At 54.2% G+C, this 20,726-nt stretch overlaps 1 protein-coding gene and 1 long non-coding RNA gene across 3 annotated transcripts; one reads left to right on the forward strand and one right to left on the reverse strand.

Moving 5' to 3' along the window:
- Window positions 1–66: 66 nt before the first annotated feature.
- Window positions 67–20,580, forward strand: LRRC45 (leucine rich repeat containing 45). Of its 2 annotated transcripts, XM_032966931.2 has the most exons (17): window positions 67–325; window positions 2,116–2,177; window positions 2,338–2,408; window positions 2,640–2,818; window positions 3,117–3,245; window positions 3,711–3,823; window positions 4,948–5,006; window positions 6,262–6,339; window positions 6,866–7,001; window positions 7,273–7,350; window positions 9,421–9,532; window positions 10,477–10,547; window positions 11,566–11,658; window positions 12,232–12,324; window positions 13,414–13,587; window positions 14,093–14,240; window positions 14,696–20,580. In XM_032966931.2, the coding sequence occupies exons 1-17, from the start codon at window positions 67–69 to the stop codon at window positions 14,905–14,907; spliced, it is 2,067 nt and encodes a 688-aa protein (XP_032822822.1). In that variant the 3' UTR covers window positions 14,908–20,580. The 2 variants fall into 2 exon arrangements, with proteins under 2 accessions (XP_032822822.1, XP_032822825.1); XM_032966934.2 differs by lacking the exon at window positions 6,262–6,339.
- LOC142930188 (uncharacterized) lies at window positions 1,649–6,969 on the reverse strand. Its single transcript, XR_012946248.1, has 3 exons — window positions 6,861–6,969; window positions 3,673–3,799; window positions 1,649–2,171 (listed from the first exon to the last, which is right to left on the reverse strand). It is a non-coding gene; the product is annotated as an uncharacterized LOC142930188 (long non-coding RNA).
- Window positions 20,581–20,726: the final 146 nt, after the last annotated feature.

Raw genomic sequence — 20,726 nt, forward strand, 5'->3', positions numbered from 1 at the left:
GAGAGGAGTGAGAAGAGAGAGAGGAGAGGGAGAGACGTGAGCGGCGGCGACGACAAAACGGCAACGATGGACGCGCTCCGGCGCCTCTACGTGGCGCTGTGCACCGAGGGGCGGCAGGAGCCGCTGGACTGCGTGCTGAGGCAGATGCGGGAGGACGGTCCGAGCGAAGGCGGCGGCGGCGGTGGCGGCGGCTCGGAGGGAGCGCGCCTCGACCTGGCCGGGCAGGGCATCCCGGCCGACGCCTGCGCCGTGCTGGGACGGGCGCTCGCCGACGACTCCCTGTTCGCGGAGCTGTCGCTCGCCGACTGCATGCTCAGCGAGGAGGGTGGGTGCGGGCGACGCGGCGGGTTACCCCTCGGAGATGTTAACTACCTCGCCTGGTATACAGGAGGTCGTGGGTTCGATCACGACCACTGACGCCTGCTGCTGTATATTTGGAGGGCTGCGTGTTTATCTCTCTTTCCCCGTGGTGGCGTGGATTTTTCTCCGGGTCTTCCGGTTTTTCCCCTCCACATTTAGAATCAACAGCGTGCGTTTCGAGTATTCGGCTGTTGCTATAAATTTCCACGCGACGATAAGCCACTTCGTTTAGCTATCATTTGTGGCCAGGTCGCTTCTGGAAAAAGAGCTACACAGCTCAGTGGACCTTACCTGGTAAAATTAAATTACTTTATCGTTTTGGATGTATGTTGAACTTCTTTCGCACAATACGTAGTTACCCGCGCTCATCATAGGTGTGGCGAAGGACAACAAACTAAACTCCCTGGGCTACAGCGTCGCTCGATTACGGGGACACCAGATTACCCATGTATCAATAGTGATATATTTTACGTGCAATTTTATTGAGGGACTGTGTGCTGTCTTGGTGTGGTCTGGGACCGTGTTTGCTATTTTGCTGCCTTGCCCAAGCTTGGGAATTGGTGTACTTATGCAATTTGAACTTATGTAATTTGTAATTTTTTTGCACTGCTATCGTTTTTTGGCATTGTTTGTTGTAACTTTATTCCCCACCCCTACTGGACTTCTGTGAAAGAGAGCTTCATTGGCTCATCGGATTTCTCCAGGATAAATACAGATTCTGATACGAATAATAATAGTTATACAGTAGATCCTCGGAGATCGAACGCCCCAAAACTCGGGACAATTCGGTGATCGAACAAAATTTTCGACCATTTTTTGCCCCGGACATCGAACAAAAATTCGGAGGTCGAACAACTCGAAAGAAGCTGCGTGGGCCGAGACGCGTAGCCATGGCGACCGAGACGTGTAGCCAGGGCGACCGAGATGTGTAGCCATGGCGACCGAGACGTGTAACCAGGGCGACCGAGACTCGTAGCCATGGCAACCGAGACGCGTAGCCAGGGTGACCGAAACTCGTAACCAGGGCGACTGGGACGTGTAGCCAGGGCGACCGAGTCGCGTAACCAGGGCGACCGAGACGCGTAACCAGGGCGACCGAGACGTGTATCCAGGGCGACCGAGACGCGTAACCAGGGCGACCGAGACGCGTAACCAGGGCGACCGAGACAAAGGCGAATGACCCAGTTTACGCGTAGCTCTCGCCCAGTGCGCAGACCCGCAAAACATCGTTCCGTTAACTTTTTCCTCACGACCTTCCACTCAAGCCATCCACTCTCCTTACTACAGGTAAAGTGACGTTCAATGTTCATTTATTCTATTATTTTTATCTGTGTTTCTTGGTTTTTTCTATGCTTTTATGTACTGTACTGTATTTTAATATTGTAAACTTTGTGTAAAAATGGCCCATAATAGGAGCATCCTTGGGTGGGGAACCAATTAATGCTATTTCCATTCATTCTTATGGGGAAAATTGATTCGGTGTTCGAACAAATCGGTGTTCGAACACGGGTTTTGGAACGAATTAAGTTCCATCTCCGAGGTACCACTGTACTGAGCTACTGCTTTATGCAGCAAAGCCACATGGAGTCTTAGGAGCCTCCTGAAGGGAAAATCCCACGCGCGTGCGCGACGAGGAATCACGAGCGGCCGTCGCGAGATGCCATCGATCGTCGGTTGATAGCGCCGCGCTGCTGCTCGTGGATGGAACGAACGATCGATCGATCGGTGGGCGGTGCGGTTCCTGCGCGCGTGCAGGAGCGGCGGCGCTGGTCCAGGGCCTCTGCTCCAACGTGAGGGTGCGAGTGCTGGACCTGAAGGTGACGACAGTCGCCCTCGCCTCGTTACCACCACCACCACCAACACCATCATCATCACCATCGTCATCGGTCCACTCGCGAAACCCGCATCCCACTGACACCCTGCGCTCGCGTGCGGCCCGGCTGACCCGTGTCTCGCGCGTGCCGCTGCGTCACACAGGGGAACAACCTCCGAGGCAGGGGAGCCGAGGCCTTGGCCAAGCTCCTGCGACAGAACGGCAGCATCCAGCGGTGAGGGATGCGCACGAACGCCCGTCCGGAACGCTCTTCCTTCCAACGTTAGGAAAACCACTGCAGCTTTGCACTTGTTCATCTAGATTGAAAACTCATTTCTTTACAACTGCCTTTTTACGTTTGGTTTTGGTGTCCTTCCCCCGCACCTCCGATTAGCACGGTTGGCTACGTAGGGTGCGAAAGAAGTTCACCAATGCTGTTGTAACGCACGCGTTCGCACGCTCTCAGGCTGATCCTCGAGTGGAACTCGCTGGGCGTGTCGGACGCGAGCTTCTCGCTGCTCGCCGAGTCGCTCGGGGTCAACTCTTCGCTGGTGCAGCTCGACCTCCGCAACAACCAGATCGACGCTCGTGGCGCCGGCGACATCGCCACCGCCCTGCGGCGAAACGGGACCCTGCAGGAGCTCGGTGAGGCCTCACCACCACTGTCACCACCGTCACCATCACCACCACCATCACCACCATCACCACCACCATCACCACCATCACCACCACCATCACCATCATCACCACCATCATCACCACCATCGCCACTATCACTGCCACCATCGCCACCATCGCCACCATCGCCACCACCATTGTCACCACCACCATCGTCACCGTCGCTCCCACCACCACCATCACCACCATCATCACCATCGCCGTCATCGCCACCACCACCATCGCCCGACACACGGGTTTGTGTGTGTCGGCCGTGAACCCCCAGACCTGCGCTGGAACAACCTGGGGCTGCTGGGAGGCCGCGCGCTGCTCGAGGGCCTTCTGCAGAACCGCGCGCTCGTGCGACTCGAAGCGGCCGGCAACAACATCCCCAGCGACATCATCAAGGCCATGGGTACCGAGCGGCGCCACCGCCACTGCTGCCCCCTGCACTGATACTGCCCCCTGCATCGAGACTGCTCCTTGCACCCATACTGCCCCCTGCACTAATACTGCCCCCTGCACTGATACTGCCCCCTGCACTGATATTGCCCCCTGCACTGATACTGCCCCCTGCACTGATACTGCCCCCTGCACCGATACTGCCCCCTGCACTGATACTGCCCCCTGCACCGATACTGCCCCCTGCATCGAGACTGCTCCTTGCACCACCAATTCCTACCTCAATTGCACCGTGGGCCATTCTCAATTTTCCATCCCTGTAGAGACAACGTTACCCAGCCTCGCTTGGTCCGTTGGACCCCCCCCCCCCCCCCCGTCAAGACCGCCGGTGCCCTGTGCCCCCCACCCCCCCCTCGTGATTAATTACATTGGAATCGTACCCTCCTGTCGTGCGTGATGACATCGCGTGGCGGTGCAGAGCAGGCGGTGTGCCGCACGACGGAGCGCAACGCCAGCGCGCGCGAGGCCCAGGGACGCACGCAGCTGCTGACGCGCGAGATCGGCCACCTGCAGCACGAACACAAGAAGCAGGTGCTGCTCCGTGCTGCTGCCACTACTGTCTACGCTTGCTGGTGTTGTTGCTGATGCTGCTGACGCTGCTGCTGCTGCTGCTTCTGCCGCTGATGCTACTGCTGCTGCTGCTGATGCTACTGCTGCTGATGTTGGTCCCGCTGCTTCTGCTGTTGTTGACGCTGCCGCTGCTGATTGTGCTGCTGCTGCTGCTACTGCTGACGCCGCTGCTTCTGCAACTACTGCTTCTGTGGCTGTTGCGACTGCTGATGCTGGCTGATGCTGCTGACACTCCTGCTACTACTGCTAATGCCACTGCTGTTGATGCCACTGCTTTTGCTACTGCTGCTGCGGCTGTTGCTACCGTTTCTGCTGATGCTGCTGCTGGAACCGTTTTGAGCAATGCCAGTACACTTGTTTGGTGTTGTGAGAATTTCTGGTATGACATGCCGCGGTATACCGGCACATAGCCACCGCTGTCGACAACACAATTGGAATTTGATATACAGTCATACCTCGGTATACGACCGCTTTGGAATACGTCGAATTTGGTACACGTCGTGTTTTGACGAGAAATAAAAATGTCTTGGGATACGACGTCTTGCTTGAGATACACCGCGCTTGCTAGAACTTGTATGGGTCGGGATGAGTCACCGCGTCTCTGCGTAGACCCCGTTCACGACTGAAACAAAGCGCCGCTCCTCAGTCTGCCTGTAGATCTCGTTCAGTGCCCAACACTTGCTGTAACTCTCTGTGAATTTTGACGTGTTTTTTTTGTCATTTTAATGTTAATTTTTCGCGAATTCATTCAGGATGGGTCCTAAGAAGTTAGTGAGAAAAGCCAAGCTACAAAGAAAATGCTTAGGATCACTATTTCAATTTATTTTAATTGATTTATGCATTTATTTTAATGTATGTATGCATTTTAGTAATAAGTAGTGTCTACATTATCTTATACAACCCCATTAATGTTTAATATGCCATATAAAATATAATTTCTTATACTCTGGAATGGATTATTTCCTTTCACTTTATTTCGGTACAAGTCCTCCTACCTTCTGGAAGGTATTAACGACGTATACCGAGGTGCCACTGTAGTTAAACGATTGTGAAATTAACTACATTGACTTGGTTTTCTTTTTCAGTTCCTGGACCTGATGGACACCATTGAGAGGCAGAAGGAAGAAATGGCTCGGTCTAACAGGTGAGCGAGCGTGTAATTGTGTGCGTGTGATCGCGGACAGCACTTGCTCCTGCACTCTTTTTATGGCTATACGGGGGGATCTTTGCCTTTGGTTTGTTGTGATCGAGACCCACAGCGACACGTAACCAGTCTCGATCAGAGTCCCTCGGTGTAATCGTGACCATCATCGTCATCAGCCACGATCAATCCACTGCTGGATGAAGTCTTCACCAAGCCTTGGCCATCCCTCATGGTCCTGGTGGCAGTTCTCTCTGTAGCGTTCCCTCCTTGTGCTGCGTCCTGCCCAACTCCGCTCACGCTTCCTGCCTGTGGTGACCACGTGTGGAACCTGTGTGTTCACCTCTCGCGTGTTCACCTCCCGCGTGTTCACCTCCCGCGTGTTCACCTCTCTGTTCACCTCCCGCGTGTTCACCTCCCGTGTGTTCACCTCTACCCCCCGTGCTCCTCATTCTGCCTCGCCCTTGTAACTCCATGCGTGCACCGCCGTAGCCTCTCTCCTGCGCTTCTTTGTGCACTTTTCAGCCTCCGTTTTTCCGCACAAGAATCCACAAACGAGAGGGAAACGTGGGTGGATTTGAGTGCAGCGCGTTTTGCGCTAGCCTGTTGATCCCCACGGACCACGGGGCAGAACCCGTGACCACTCACGATGTTTGCAATGGTTTGTTTCGGATAGAGCGCCCTGCCTTGCGCCCGTTGCATCTGTACGTGAGCGAGGTGACTTACACATCTCAAACGTTTAAACTAAGGCGAAACTAATTTTTATTTTACCAGGTAAGGGCCACTGAGCTATGTAGCTCTTTTTCAGAAGCGACCTGGCCACGAATGATAAGCTCAATGAAATGACGTATCACGTGGAAATTGATAGCAGCCAAATACTCTAAATGCACGTTGATTCTAAATGTAGATAAAAATCCACGCGACCACAGGGGGAAGACACATGTAGACTCCAAATATACAGGTGTCAGGGTTGGGATCGAACCCACGGCCTCCTGAATACCAGGAGAGATAGTTACCATCTCGCCCTCGTGGTTTGAAAGGGCACCCCCAGTGACAGCTGCCCCTGTGCGGCAACAAGGTAACTTGGCACCTGGCCTGCGACCGGGCAGCACGGCTCGGTTTCTGCAGTGGAAAAGCAACCTTGAGCGTCTTGACCTGTGTCGGGCTGGCTCGGTTTCTCAGTGGAAATGAGGTTAAGGGAGAAGCTGTGAATATGTCTCAGTGATCCTCACCCCTCCCCCTCATCTCCCGCGATCAGGACTTCTGTGTCTCGCCTTGGTCAGCTCCACAGCGCCTTGGACGAGAGAAAGTCCGCTGTCGACGCGCTTACGGCCAGGCGAGTGTGTCTCGCTCTCTCCCGCTCTCCTACGCTCTCTCTCCGTCTTCCTCTCTCCTTCCCTCTTTCGTGGACAGATCCCGACACTCCTGCTGAGATTCCAACTTCTTTTTAACACTTTTCCACTCCCAACTAAGATCGAGCACGTTATTGCATGAAGTCCGTCCGTCCTTCCGTTGGCCCGCCCTCTCGCTCACTCACTTGCTCGCTCACTCGCTCACTCACTCACCCACCCGATCGCTCACTCGCTCGCTTACCCGACCACTCACTCGCTCACTCACTTGCTCGCTCACTCGCTCACTCACCCGAACGATCGCTCACTCGCTCGCTTACCCGACCACCCACTCACTCGCTCGCTCACTTATTCGCTGCCTTGCTTACCCACCCGCCCGATCGCTCACTTGCTGACTGGGCCGCCTGCTCGCTTGCCTGCTCACTTGTTCACTCCCTCGCTCAACCGCCCGCCCGCCCGCTCGCTCGCTCACTCGCCCGCCCGCCCGCTCGCTCGCTCGCTCGCTCACCACAGGCTGCAGATGTCGGAATCCAACGCGAAGCTCGGGGAGCATCGCGTGCGCGAGCTCGGCGAGCTGCTGCGGCGCACCGACGACGAGAGGGTGACGGCGAAGAAGACGTACGCGCACACGCTGGCGCGGGAACGCGAGGTGAGGGCAGCGCCTGCTGAATCTGGTGCCGTCCGTAAGCAGGGGGGGAAGGGCACAATGAGTCTCATCAAGATGAAGCAGTGTGAACAAAGCTTGGTGTAAAGTTGCGTTGTTTGGGACGGACCCCCACTGAAAACTGGGCACATTCATCAGAGCTCTGCTAAAAAAAACTCGGAAGCGAAGTGGGGGTGGGGGGGGGGGGAAACATTTTGCGATGCGCTAGAGGTGCTTACGGCCCGGCGGCTTTTCGTGCCGCGCGGTTTCCTCGCAGGAATGGAGCCGCAGGGAGGGCAAGCTGCAAACGGAGCTGAGCACAGCGCGGGAGAACAACATCGAGCTGCAGCACAAGGTGAGCGGCACACCGATCATCGGGGCCCAGAGGCCCGCCCCCCCCCCCCCAATAAACACAACAACAACCATGATGGTTCGTACCGATTGTCTCGCACGTTCACAACAATGATCGTCTCACAGCACCGTGCGTGGAGAGGATCAAAGGAAACGGAAGAAGCAGCCGGGTGGCAGAATAAAGGTCAGAGGGCAATGGTGAACGATGAGAAGAAAGCTGCTCTGTCATAAAGACGTGTTTTTAGTCGAGACTTAAAGATAGCAGTATTTTCGGAAAGCCACATCTCCAATGGTGGGGGAGTTCCACAACCGGGGAGCCGCCAAAGTAAACCCCTGATCACCCTAAGGATATACTCCACTCATTCCACTCACTCCACCACTCCACTACTCCACTCCACCACTCCACAACTTCACTCACTCCACACGCTCCACTCACTCCACCACTCCACCACTCCACTACTCCACACACTCCACCACTCCACTCACTCCACCACTCCACTACTCCACTCACTCCACCACTCCACTAATCCACTCACTCCACCACTCCACTCACTCCACTCACTCCACTCACTCCACCACTCCACCACTCCACTCACTTCACCACTCCACTCACTCCACTCACTCCACCACTCCACAACTTCACTCACTCCACACACTCCACTCACTCCACCACTCCACCACTCCACTACTCCACACACTCCACTCACTCCACCACTCCACTCACTCCACCACTCCACCACTCCACTACTCCACACACTCCACTCACTCCACCACTCCACCACTCACTCCACTCACTCCACCACTCCACTACTCCACTCACTCCACCACTCCACTCACTCCACCACTCCACTACTGCACTCACTCCACCACTCCACTAACCCACTCACTCCACCACTCCACTCACTCCGCTACTCCACTCACTCCACTCACTCCACCACTCCACTCACTCCACTCACTCCATTACTCCACTACTCCACTCACTCCACTCACTCCACTAATCCACTCACTCCACTCACTCCACTCACTCCACCACTCCACTCACTCCACTCACTCCACCACTCCACTACTGCACTCACTCCACTCACTCCACTACTCCACTCACTCCACTCACTCCACTAATCCACTCACTCCACTACTCCACTCACTCCACCACTCCACTACTCCACTCACTCTACTCACTCCTCCACACACTCCACTACTCCACTCACTCTACTCACTCACTCCACTCACTCTACTCACTCACTCCACTCACTCCACTCACTCCACCACTCCACCACTCCACTAATCCACTCACTCCACCACTCCACTCACTCCACTCACTCCACCATTCCACTAATCCACTAATCCACTCACTCCACTCACTCCACTCACTCCACCACTCCACTCACTCCATCACTCCACTCACTCCACCACTCCACTACTCCACCACTCCAATCACTCCACTCACTCCACTAATCCACTCAATCCACTAACTCCACTAATCCACTAACTCCACTAATCCACTACTCCACTCACTCCACTCACTCCTCCACTCACTCCACTACTCCACTCACTCCACTACTCCACTCACTCCACTCACTCCACTCACTCCACTCCACCACTCCACTCACTCTACTCACTCCACTCACTCCACTCACTCCACCACTCCACCACTCCACTAATCCACTCACTCCACCACTCCACTCACTCCACTCACTCCACCATTCCACTAATCCACTAATCCACTCACTCCACTCACTCCACTCACTCCACTCACTCCACCACTCCACTCACTCCACCACTCCACTCACTCCACCACTCCAATCACTCCACTCACTCCACTAATCCACTCAATCCACTAACTCCACTAATCCACTAACTCCACTAATCCACTAATCCACTCACTCCACCACTCCACTCACTCCACTCACACCACCACTCCACCACTCCACTCACTACACTCACTCCACCACTCCACTCACTACTGCACTCACTCCACTAATCCACTCCACTCACTCCACTCACAGCTCTTCCCACTCGACCCTCGCACGCGGCTGGAGCCCTCCCCGCGTGGCCGTTTCCCTTTGCGCCGCAGGCGGCCGAGCTGGAGCGCAGGTGCCACGTTCAGCAGGAGCAGATCTTCCAGCTGAAGCAGGACCTGACTCACAGCGCCGCCGACCTGCGCCTCCGAGTCACGCAGGCCGAGGGTGAGCCACACCGCACCCCGCTCCGCCTCCGCTCCGCTGCCCACCGCTCTCGCGGACTTACGGGGCGCCGCGGCTGGCCGCCGTGTGCATCGCGCCTGCGTCATTCAACCAAACCCAACGTTTCAACGCCTCCGCTCCAGAGGATTTAAGAGGAACACGTGATTGAATGCCATCGGTGGCCCAGGCTGAGACCATCGGGTTCACTCACATTTAAGAAGCCGCTTTAGATCACAGGTGGCTGCCCGGATTCGAACTCAGGGTTTCAGCTCCGCGCTGACCCATGGCCACCGTCCACCTCGACGAGTGATGGTTTCGTGAGGCCAGTGAAGAGCGGCTGGATAGCCATTTAGTTGCTGAGAGTTGGTGAATTGCAGATTTACCTACTCTACCCACTCCTCAAACAAAGATCCCCCGCGTAGCCTTAACAGACTGTAGGGGCAAGTGCTGTTAACAAGCACCTATGAAAGCCGGCAACGGCGCACGAGGAGGTGGGTGGCCAGCATCACGCCCGACCGCCTTTGTCTCCCCAGTGGCGATGTTTCCACACCGCACCAGGTACTCATTTGTGGCTGAGTCGACCTACGGGAAACCCAGGACCGGTTCAAATAATCGTCACCGGTGTTGGCCGTGGAAGGGGAATTGAACTCGGGTTGCCGGGTTAGTAGCGCAGCGCGCCAACCGCTACGCTACTCGCTCCTCACCCACTCACTCACCCACCCACCGACTTCAAATCAATATTTGGGGCAGCGCAAGGTCACATGGTGTACGGTTTGGAGTTTGTAGCGGCAGTCGCACACAGAGAGAGGTCTTTAATTCTCCCCTTTGTGCATCGGGTATCCACGTCACACGTGGATTCCGTGGACCCCGGCAGCGTTCAGTGGTTGTGGCCGATGAGCCGTTGCCCGGGGAACGTAAACTGAGCGGCGTCGGGCCGCGTGTTACAGAGCGCGTCGAGGAGGAGAAGAAGCGATTCAAGCAGAACCTTGAAGACGCCGAGAGCCTTCGTCAAAAAGAGGTGACAGCACAACGTTCGCTTTGCTTTTGTGTTCAAAAGAAAACAAATCGTGCATCTTCCCGCGATTCTATTGGCCGTCGCTCAACGGCGCAGTGCCACAGACAGGTGTTGGCAGTCAGATTTTTTTTTCATTTGTACAGCCGGAAATTTTGCCAAACTGGGAAACCCGAGTTAACAGTGATGGTTGTGTTCTTTTGGCACGCAAACTGTACGTACGTTGAACTTCTTGAGCACCGTACGTGCTAATCGGAGGTGCGTTGGCAGTGGTGCACAAACGCAGTGAACAACAGCAACAACACTCACTTAACACATTCGTCCGTAATACCGTGTGGGAACTTAAAAAGAAAAGTATATCATGGCCTACTTTTCGGAGAATGGCCCTTCTTCACAGCACATGGGCCACACTACCTCCTTGGCCTCTCTTCGTGCTGTTGTCGGTTTATCGACGAATGTGTATGTATGTACGTCGCACCATACGTAGCCAACCGTGCTAATCTGGAGGGGCGACCTAGCCCTGTTGCAGCTTCCCTCCTGTGGCGATCTGTGCACCAACGTCCGGAGCGTGTCGTCGTCCATAGTGACCGTGCCGTCCCGAGTGACCGTGCCGTCCGTAGTTAGGGTGACGTCTGGATTTACCGTGCCATCCGTAGTGGCCGTGCCATCCCTAGTGACCGTGCTGTCCGTAGTGAGCGTGTCACACGCCGGTAGTGAGCGTGTCGTCCGGAGTGACTGTGTCTGTGTCCGTGCCGTCCCTAGTGACCGTGCCGCCCATAGCGTCCGTGTCGTCCGTAGCGTCTGTGTCGTCCGTGTCGTCCGTGTCGTCCGTAGCGTCTGTGTCGTCCGTAGCGTCCGTGTCGTCCGTAGCGTCCGTAGCGTCTGTGTCGTCCGTAGCGACTGTGTCGTCCGTAGTGACGATCATGTCGTCCGTAGCGTCCGTGTTCGTCCGTGTCGTCCGTGTCGTCCGTAGCGACGACCACGTCGTCCGTGCCGCCCGCGTGGCATGCACCTTTGCCCTCAGGTGGAGCACATGAACCGCCACCTGTCCGAGTCGGAGAGGTGTCTGCAGGAGCGCATACAGAGGCTGGAGAACACCCGCTTGGCGCTGGAGGAGGTCCGAGTCGTTCCGTGAGCGTTTGGGTTTCCTGCGGTGTCGGTTTAACGCGATCCGATCCGATGCCGGATTGCGCAATGCCATACAATATCAAGTTTCGCGATGCGATATCAAATTTTATCGACGCGATCCGACACGCGATGACTTTTCGCAGTGTCATTATCGCAATATCAGTTTGCTACATCTCTGTAATTCTGCACTTTGCCGTACTCCCAGCATGGATAAAGTTCTTCTGCTGCAGTTCTCTCAGCATGAAGCCGCCGTTACATGAGCTACCACAATGCTATCACTTAAACACCACGCCATCAATTCCTCCGGAAATCGTTTGCAAAGCGCCGATCGAATGGGTAACAGCTATTCCGAACTGCTTTTGTGAATGATTTTCTACGAGCAACGATAATCGCCCGAAACAAAAACGGACGGTTCGCACGTGCCGGATCTTGTAATAACGTACGACGTATCGCATCGCAGCATCGCGTAGCATCGCCACAATCGTAACATCGCCGCAACGGCGCACCGTGGCGACCCTGCCTCTTAACGCCGAGCGACCTCGTCGGTGTGACGACGACGCAGGACCTGTGCCAGGCCCGGGCGGCGCTCGTGACGGAGCGAGCGCGAGCCGAGGAGGAGCTCGCGAAGGCGCGGAGCCAGGCGCGTCACGAGGAGGTGAGAGGGGGAGAGCGCCTCGGTTGTCCGTACAGGACTTGGAAGCGTCGCCCCATTGAAGCGTCGCTACGGTCGATGCATTGCTTGTGCAGCCGGTCTGCCGCTTCTGCTCTACTGGCTTGAAATACCTGGTGGGAGGTGAGGGGGCAGTTGGTGGTGGTAGGGGGGGGGGGGGGGCACTCGTGAGATTCTCTGCGTTGGTGTTCTGGCCCCCTTTTCGCGAATGATCTGCGGTGGAGTTTGTTCAAAGGCTCGTGAGGCTGCGATGACGCAATAACAAATATGTTTATTTAGCCTCCACTCCGCAGGCGGCCGCGGCGCTGTCCTCTCGCAGTCAGGCCACCACTGCAGGTGGTGAGCGTGGCCCTGGCTTGCATTGCCATGTGGGGCGGAGCTACGAGACAGGGGGGTGGGGCCATATGAAAGAGTGGAGCGACATGGCATGGGGCGGAGCAACAGGAAAGAGGGTGGTGTTACAGGAAAGGGCGGTGGAGTTACAGGGCAGGGGGCGGAGCTACATGACAGGAGGCGGGGCTACATGACAAGGGGCGGAGCTTCATGACAGGAGGCGGAGCTTCGTGACAGGAGGCGGAGCTACAGGAAAAAGGGGTGGTGTTACAGGAAAGGGCGGTGGAGTTACAGGGCAGGGGGCGGAGCTACATGACAGGGTGGGCAATGCTAAACGGTGGAGGTTGATCACGCGAATAGATTCTCATGCGTGAGTGAACTCTCCATTGAGGGAGATGACAATGATCGGTGACAACTCATCCAGGCTGTCCGACACGCTCGCTTCTTCCTCGTATTTCGTACGGCTGATGTAGAAGCAGAGCAACGACCACAATTTCACATTCAGGTGCTCAAGCCAGATAACCGCGTCGGGAGCAGCGGAGTAGTGTATCGCCGTGACGTCTCCGCCCTTCGTATTTGTGGATCGGCGTTGCGTCGTTACACGTTGCCACGGTCCGCTCTGGACGACCACAGCCGCACACTCGCCGCGCTCGATGAACAACGTTGGTACCGTTGCTGCGATGGAGCGCCGTCTCCCCTGGCTGACGGACGGATGGACGGACGCTTGTGCCGCGGTGACAGCGCCAGCGCACGACCCAGCTGGAGGAGCGGTGCCGACTGCTGGGCCTGGCTCGTGAGGAGGCGGAGGCTCGCGCCGCCCAGCACGCTCAGGCGGCCGCCGACGCCGGCGCCAGGAACGCGCGGCTCCTGCTCGACGCGGAGGCGCTGAAACGACGCGCCGAGGAGCTCAGCCATGTGAGGCTCGCGTGCCCGGTGACGGAGGGGGGGGGTGTGTGGGATTGCAATCGAAATTGCGCGCAAATTTATAAATTGCACGTGCGATTTCGGCACCGCGCAGTCACGTCACAATTGTAATTTGCACTTCAAGTCTAAATTGCGCACCTCGAAGTAGTTGGTCATTTGTACATGGCTTACACAAGGCACGGTGAATTGGTCATTTGCATCTACAGTACGTCACCATGGTAACTTGTGATTTCAATGTATTTTGCTCAAACTGTGACGCCGGAGTGGGTAGGAGGATTCACAACGTCCGTTTCGGAGACACTCACCTAGCCCTGCCTGCTGTGAGGCCTGGGTTTGAGCCCTGGGCCTGGGTTTTTATCTCTCTCCCCGTCTCACGAGGTCCACAATGGCCTGTAACCGAGCCGTTCGTCCGCTGACTTAAGTCGGCGACGAGGCCGCGTCGTTCTGACCGCGAATGGGGACGGGGGGACGGGTGGCGTCGTGCTCTGTTGTGCAGGAGCTGGCCGGGAAGCGGGAGGAGGTGGCGGGGGAGGTGCAGCGCGTCCGGCTCGAGATGCAGGAGAAGATCGGACACCTGGAGGCGGAGAGGACGCACCAGGAGGGCCTGCGCGAGAAGATCGCCGCTCTGGAGCGACAGCTCAAAGGCAACGAAACGCTCGGCTCGCGGCGGCGCGACCGGCTTGGCGTGGGCCCGGCCGGGAGACTGGCGGCAGGGAATCCGAGGCGCACGAGCGGGATTTGTCCCCGCAACTTCATTTCGTGCAGCCCGTGGCCCAACGAGGCCGATGGCTTGCAAACAGCCCGCAAACGACGTTGACCCACCCGTCGCTGCGAGCGTCCTCGCCGCACCGATCGGATACTCCGGGGGTGGGGCGATCATTTTATACCCGCCAACAATGCGCGCCGCGCCCCGTGTCCAATTATTGTTTACGTGCGCTCAGTTACTTCTGTCACCGCGCAAGGCGGAGGTGTGCGAGCGCCATGGGTGGGGGGCGCGTCTAATGTTGCGGAGCATCTTAACATCCGGAGGACACGGTAAAAATAATAATAATAATAACTGCGTGGCCGCCTCCTTCTCTTCCCCCCATGCCCCACCCAGGCCAGGCGAGCAGCCACAGGGAGAGCTTGCGGGACCGCGACGCCGAGATCGCGTCGCTGCGCGAGAGCGTGCGCGCTCGCGAGGCGGAGGCGACGCGCGCCAGGGAGGAGGAGGCCCAGCGGGCCCGTGGGCTGCAGGCCGCCGTGCTCACCTACCTGCACGGCGCGCCGGCGCTGTCGCCCCTCGCCGCCAGTGCCCACGCGCGCACCTGAGCCGAATTTGCGGGGGCGCCCGTGGCGAAAGGCGGTTGGCGTAGCAGCGTGGTTAGCATTGTGCCCTGGTGCAGCGAATTCAGAATCATCACAATCTTGACTTAGACTGGAGGAATCCGATGACCTATGGAGCTCTTTTTCACAGATGTACAGTATGGGCAGGTGAGCAAGTTACAACAGCAAACAATACAAAAAGAATGGTAGGAATTAAATAGTCGCCCACCCCCTCCCATACCCCACTCCTATGTAATAATAACAACAACAACTTATTTATCCAGGTAAGCCACACTGAGTCGTATGACTCTTTTTGAGGAGGGTCCTGCATTGGGTGATTATTGAGGACGTTTTCAGCCAATTATTTACGAGTTGTGTTTATATGCGGGAGACTGGAGCGCCCGAAAAAAAAACCCATCCACGCCTTACGCGAGGGGGCAACACTCAATCCCCGTGCAGATGGACAGACGGCGATAAAGTCCACCTGCTGTACTGCCTTCTCCTGGCATGCCAGGGTACGGCAACTTCCTCGACGCCCCACGGGAAGGGAGTTTCACAAACTTTTGTGCGGCGATCCGTCATCCCTCACTGCTGCCTCCACAGTGCCTCTTCGTAGCCCAGTGCCTGTCCCCCTTTACTACGGCCCCGTGGGCCTCTGTGCAGTTGCGCCACCTGCGCGCTGGCCCCGCCCACCCTCGCAGGCAGAGCCGACCCCAGGGTACGGCGAGTCGGGGTGACCTCCCCCCCCCCCCCCCCACCGCACCTCGACATCACGGCGTCCAGACGTAATACTACCGGCGTAGGGGGGGCCCGGGCCCCACACCCCCCCTCCCCTTCCCCTTCGACGGTCCTGCTTGTGGGCATAAGTTGTAGGTGGACGTAGCCGGGACCTGGTGGACGCTCGGAGGAGACCGCTATCGGAAATGGTCTGTGGGTGTTGCCAGGCCACTCGGCAATCGTTTCTTCTTTGGCAAACAGAACCCACTGTTTGCTCGTTGTTTTTCCGACCTCTTATCAAATCACCAGGGCGACCGGGTTCTGCGGTCTTGAAATTGAGTCACTGCATGAACTGGCACGACGCAATCTCAACTTCAATCAGCCGCAAAATTATTTCGGCTCCACCGAGTGCACACGAGGCGTCGCCGACTCCAGGGATGGATCTCGGGGCATATCCCTGCCTGTTTCTGTTGCCCAATCTAACCCCGACTATCGCGAGCTTAATAAGTCAGCCCACCAAATGTGTTGGTTTGGCCGACACGGTCCCGGTGGTGTCACAACGTCATTTCTCAGCGTCCACTTGAAACATTTGCAAACATTTTGGTTTTGTTGCCGGTTTCTCTAAATGTCCTGGCCTCATGCTAAACTCACGATGCGGGCAGAAGGCGGGGCTACCTTGGTAGTGGGCGTTGCTACCTGGGTAGTGGGTGGGGCCTACAAGCAGTAGGTGGGGCCAACATCTAAAAGAGTCAAATAGGCCGCTCAACTGTTTAAGAGGCTCGTGGTTGAGTGGGCATGGTCATGATAAAGTGGGCGGGTCTGACAAAGAGAATGGCCTGCCAGCTCACCACGAGTCCTGGTTGAGCCTCTCAGAAAAATTGTAGCCTCAGTTTATCAAATCGTGCCTCGGTCATCTGCACTCAGCACTGCTGTGTAGATGGACGAGAGTTGGTCGATCCCAGGGTAAATGAAATTGGGTTCGCTCGATTAAACATCTTGATCGATTTATCAAGATGTTGAATGAGAGCGCTGGTCACCCGAACACGTGTCATGCCGACTCGTGCTCCAGCTGTTGACCAGCGTGGCTGAGTGAATGTGCCGGTGGTGATGTCACGCCTCCAATGCTTAAGTGTTATAATTAACTATCGATTACTCGCAGGCAGATTCACCCTGCTTGCATTTTTTTTTTACATGGGCATGCTGGGTTCATAATCGGTCGCTGCTCGTCACTTGTTCGAGAGTTGGCGACTCAGCACCCACGTGAATAGAAAGACGATGGCAAGTAGATACAGTATTCAAAGAAGCAATAAAAAAATCAGTCGGATGTTCTACACAGGTAAACAACACATACACAACGAATACGACGCGCTCAACAACACGCAGTGCTTTACACCGAACACATGGCAGAACTGTCCCAACACCACAACCGGCGAGAATCCACACATTCACTAATTTTGTCGCCAAATTTACACGTCTTGCGTTATCCGCGTTGACCACTTCTCAGGGCCCACACCAACATTACCCCGGGGGATACCTCTCGGGTTCGACTGCACTCACAAATAAAGCCACCAGCCTCTGCTTGGCAACAAAATGAGAGTTTGTGTCTGCTGGGCCAGACCTTGCCATAGCTGCGGGGGGTTAAAGTTCACAAAAACATGGCCAATGGTGTTTTGCTGTCAACGCGGACAAGTTTTTTTGTATGAATTTCAGTGGTTTTTTTAATGTCCAGGGTTGGGGGCGGGCGGCATGAAATTTGTGTTTATTCCAGGACTTATTTTGTACATTGAATCAAAAGGTAATTGTCAATTTTTTTACTTGGATGTTTTTTTGTTTTAAATGTGTTTTATGAACCTTGTGAAATTGTGAGGAAGTGTTTGTCAAGACCCGATTGAACTTGCCAGTTATTTCGAAGCGTTAGAATAGAGCCTAACAGAATTTAACCAATGTCCACATACTTAGATATCCGTTAACGAAATATGCTCAACACATTTGTCAACACTGTGGCCTTAAAGCGAAGTAATGTGACGTTTCGGGCAATTGCCCCCCTTCATAGGACCCACAATTGTTTATTGACATGTGTTGAGTTTTTGTTTTGCCACCCGGAATGTTCGCTCTTGCGCCAGGATCGCTTTCATTACTCTTAACTCTTCTTCCCCGCCCCATGTCCCGCTGATCACAACGTCCTCCATCTGGCTACACATCCCAAACTACTTTTGTTATTTTACCCATGTAAGGCCCACTGAGCTATATGGCTCTTTTTGTCGGAAGCGACCTGGCCACAAATGACAGTTCAACGAAGTGGCTTATCATCACGTGGACGTTTATAGCAGTCAATTAACTCCAAACGCAGGTGTCTAAATGTGAAGGGAAAACCTGGAGAAAAATCCACGCGACCACGGGGAGACACGCAAACTCCAAATACACACAGCAGGTGCCAGGGTCGGAATCAAGCCCACGACCTGTATATCAGGCGAGGTAGTTAACATCTAGCCACCGTGATCATGATGAGAGGGCCACGCAAACTCCAAATATACAGCAGGCGTCAGGGTGAGGATCTAACCCACGACCTCCTGTATACCAGGCGAGGTAGTTAACATCTATCCACCGTGATAGAGGGCCACGCAAACTCAAAATATAAAGCAGGCGTCGGGGTCAGGATTGAACCCACGAACCGCCAACATTCACCAACTTGCGTTGAGATTTGGCTCCTTTAAATTCACACATGGTGATTCAGTTTTCTCAGTTTCATTTATTTGGTATAGCCCTGTGAGCCATTCGGCTCTTGAATCGGGTGCAACTGCAACAAACAAAAACACGAACAAGAAAACATCTTCAAGTGACTACGCGCAAACAGAAAAATCCAGGAAAAAACAGCAAAAAATCTTCCAGAAAAAGCACCATACACCAACGCTGTGCGCACAAATCCCAGTGGGATGCAAGTCAAACAAAAACCACAAGACAACTTAGATTAAGGCCATCGGTCTAACTCCGTACTACAACAACCATGGCCAAACCAAAAAAATACATTTTCGAAATCACCAAAATAAAGCCATAAAAGCAATGTAACAGTGATCATAGGAACTGTGAACGAAATTTCACAATAAACAACGTGTACCACCAAACCCTGCAGCCATAGCTGGCCGCATGAGTCACTGAACAACAGCATCAGCCACTTCGTTGAGCTATTAGCAGCTGTGGCCAGGTCAGTGTCTCTTCTGAAAGAGAAGAGCGACATGCCTGAGTGGTTCTTATCTGATTTTTTTAAAAACAACCCACTAAATAAAATGTTTGCCCTGATTTTTTAAATTAGATTTTTATTAAATGTTGATTTAAAGCTTTCGTGACTGCAGTAATTCATATTCACAAACGGTCGTTTGTGTTATGGTCGAAACGTCGTGAGAATTTTTATTGTTTTATATATTTTTTTATTTTGTTTCCCTTCAACGTGACTTTACCGAAAGAGCTAAGAATATGGATTTTATTATTTGCTTTAATTATTCTCACAAAATAAGACTGAAAGACTTAACAGTGCAAATGAAAAAAAACAAGGTTAAAACATGTGCAGTTGAAGTTGGAAACCCCCCAAAAAATAGAATATGCAAAATAGACTGTTTAACCAATTAAACAAAGCACGCTAATTACAATTAAACATCGTTCAACTCGGTGTTTAAAAAACAACAACACCCCCATGGTGGTTTAATGCGACCAATAATGCCAGCGGCTTCCGCAAGCGCGTGTAACAATTCCTACAATTGATAAGCAGCGCTCGATCAGACTCCACCCCCCCCCCATCCCGCCTTATCTGCACTGGGAAACACAAACGGCGAAACTTGGGTGACGTAATTACCTTACGGAAAAAGCCGAACGTCTCCGAAGACGGCGGGCCCGCCCTGCCTTTGGGTTCTCTCGGCAACCCCACCCCCCGCTGCCATCTCCCCTCTCGGCCCCGCCCCCAACTCCACGCCCCGCCCCCACCCCTGCCTTCTTCCTCTCCCATTGGATACGTGGGCTGGTGGGTCCAATGGGAGAGGAAGAAGGCAGCGGCAGCTTGTTCGGGGTTGGGGGGGGGTTGTCGACGTCATCACAACGCGAGGTCAACTTAGTCGGCCATCTTACCGCGGGGAAACGAGAGCGAACGTCCGTCGTCCTCAACAGAGGGTTGTGTTTTTGTCGCGTTTTAAGTTAGATCGTGTTAATATAAATCGTTTCGTCAACAATTGCTTGACGATTCGTTGCAAGTACAAGCAAGTGAACCCGCTACAACATTTACAATTGGGAGTACGAAGTTTCGCCAATAATTACAACAACCAGCATCATCAGGAGACAGCCAGAGTTGTGTAAATGCTGTAGGGGGGTTTACTCTGCAACACACCGGTGTGTTGCAGAGTAAACCCCCCTGCAACATTTACAATTCGAGTACGAAGTTTCGCGAGTAGTTACAGCAACCAGCAGCATCAGGCGACAGCCAGAGTTGTGTAAATGTTGTGGGTTTACTCTCTAATACACACCGATGTTGCTGTAGTAGTAACGAATTGGCACGTTTTGTTTACATGACAAACCTTGCTAATTGGCTGTGTTGGGTGGTGGCGGGTTTAACGACACATTTATATTTACGCGATCTAACCCAAAAACCTCTATTATGGATAATATTAGTCGCGAAAGCCTACGAGGTGTTAAACCACATCATTGCATCGTCTTATATATATACATTTATAAAGCGCCGTATTCCAAGGCGCTCATACGAGAGATACGCGCCCCGAGGAGATGGAGCGATGAAATTCATGGAGCTTGTGTGTGGATTTGATTCATCCACCGGTGGATTGATCATGGATGATGACAATGATGACTGCATCTTCATTTGTCGTTTTTGTGACCCAGGGTCTCTTTTGCAAATGAGACTCTTCCCAGTATCTTGTTGATTTCTCACCTTGTTAAACGAAATAGACGGCTTAACAACGCGTACATATGTGTAACACGTCTGGTCGTTTATAAATATTACCGGAATAGGAGGACATGTACATTTTAAAATATAATTTATATTCCCAGAAGGTGGCCAATTGAGAAGTTAAAAACGAGAAACGCTTGGGAACCAGTGCAAATACAGGACA

Source organism: Petromyzon marinus, chromosome 37 (genome assembly GCF_048934315.1).
Source record: "Petromyzon marinus isolate PM22_M1 ecotype Great Lakes invasive population chromosome 37, UKy_Petmar_22M1.pri1.0, whole genome shotgun sequence".
NCBI lineage: Eukaryota > Metazoa > Chordata > Hyperoartia > Petromyzontiformes > Petromyzontidae > Petromyzon > Petromyzon marinus.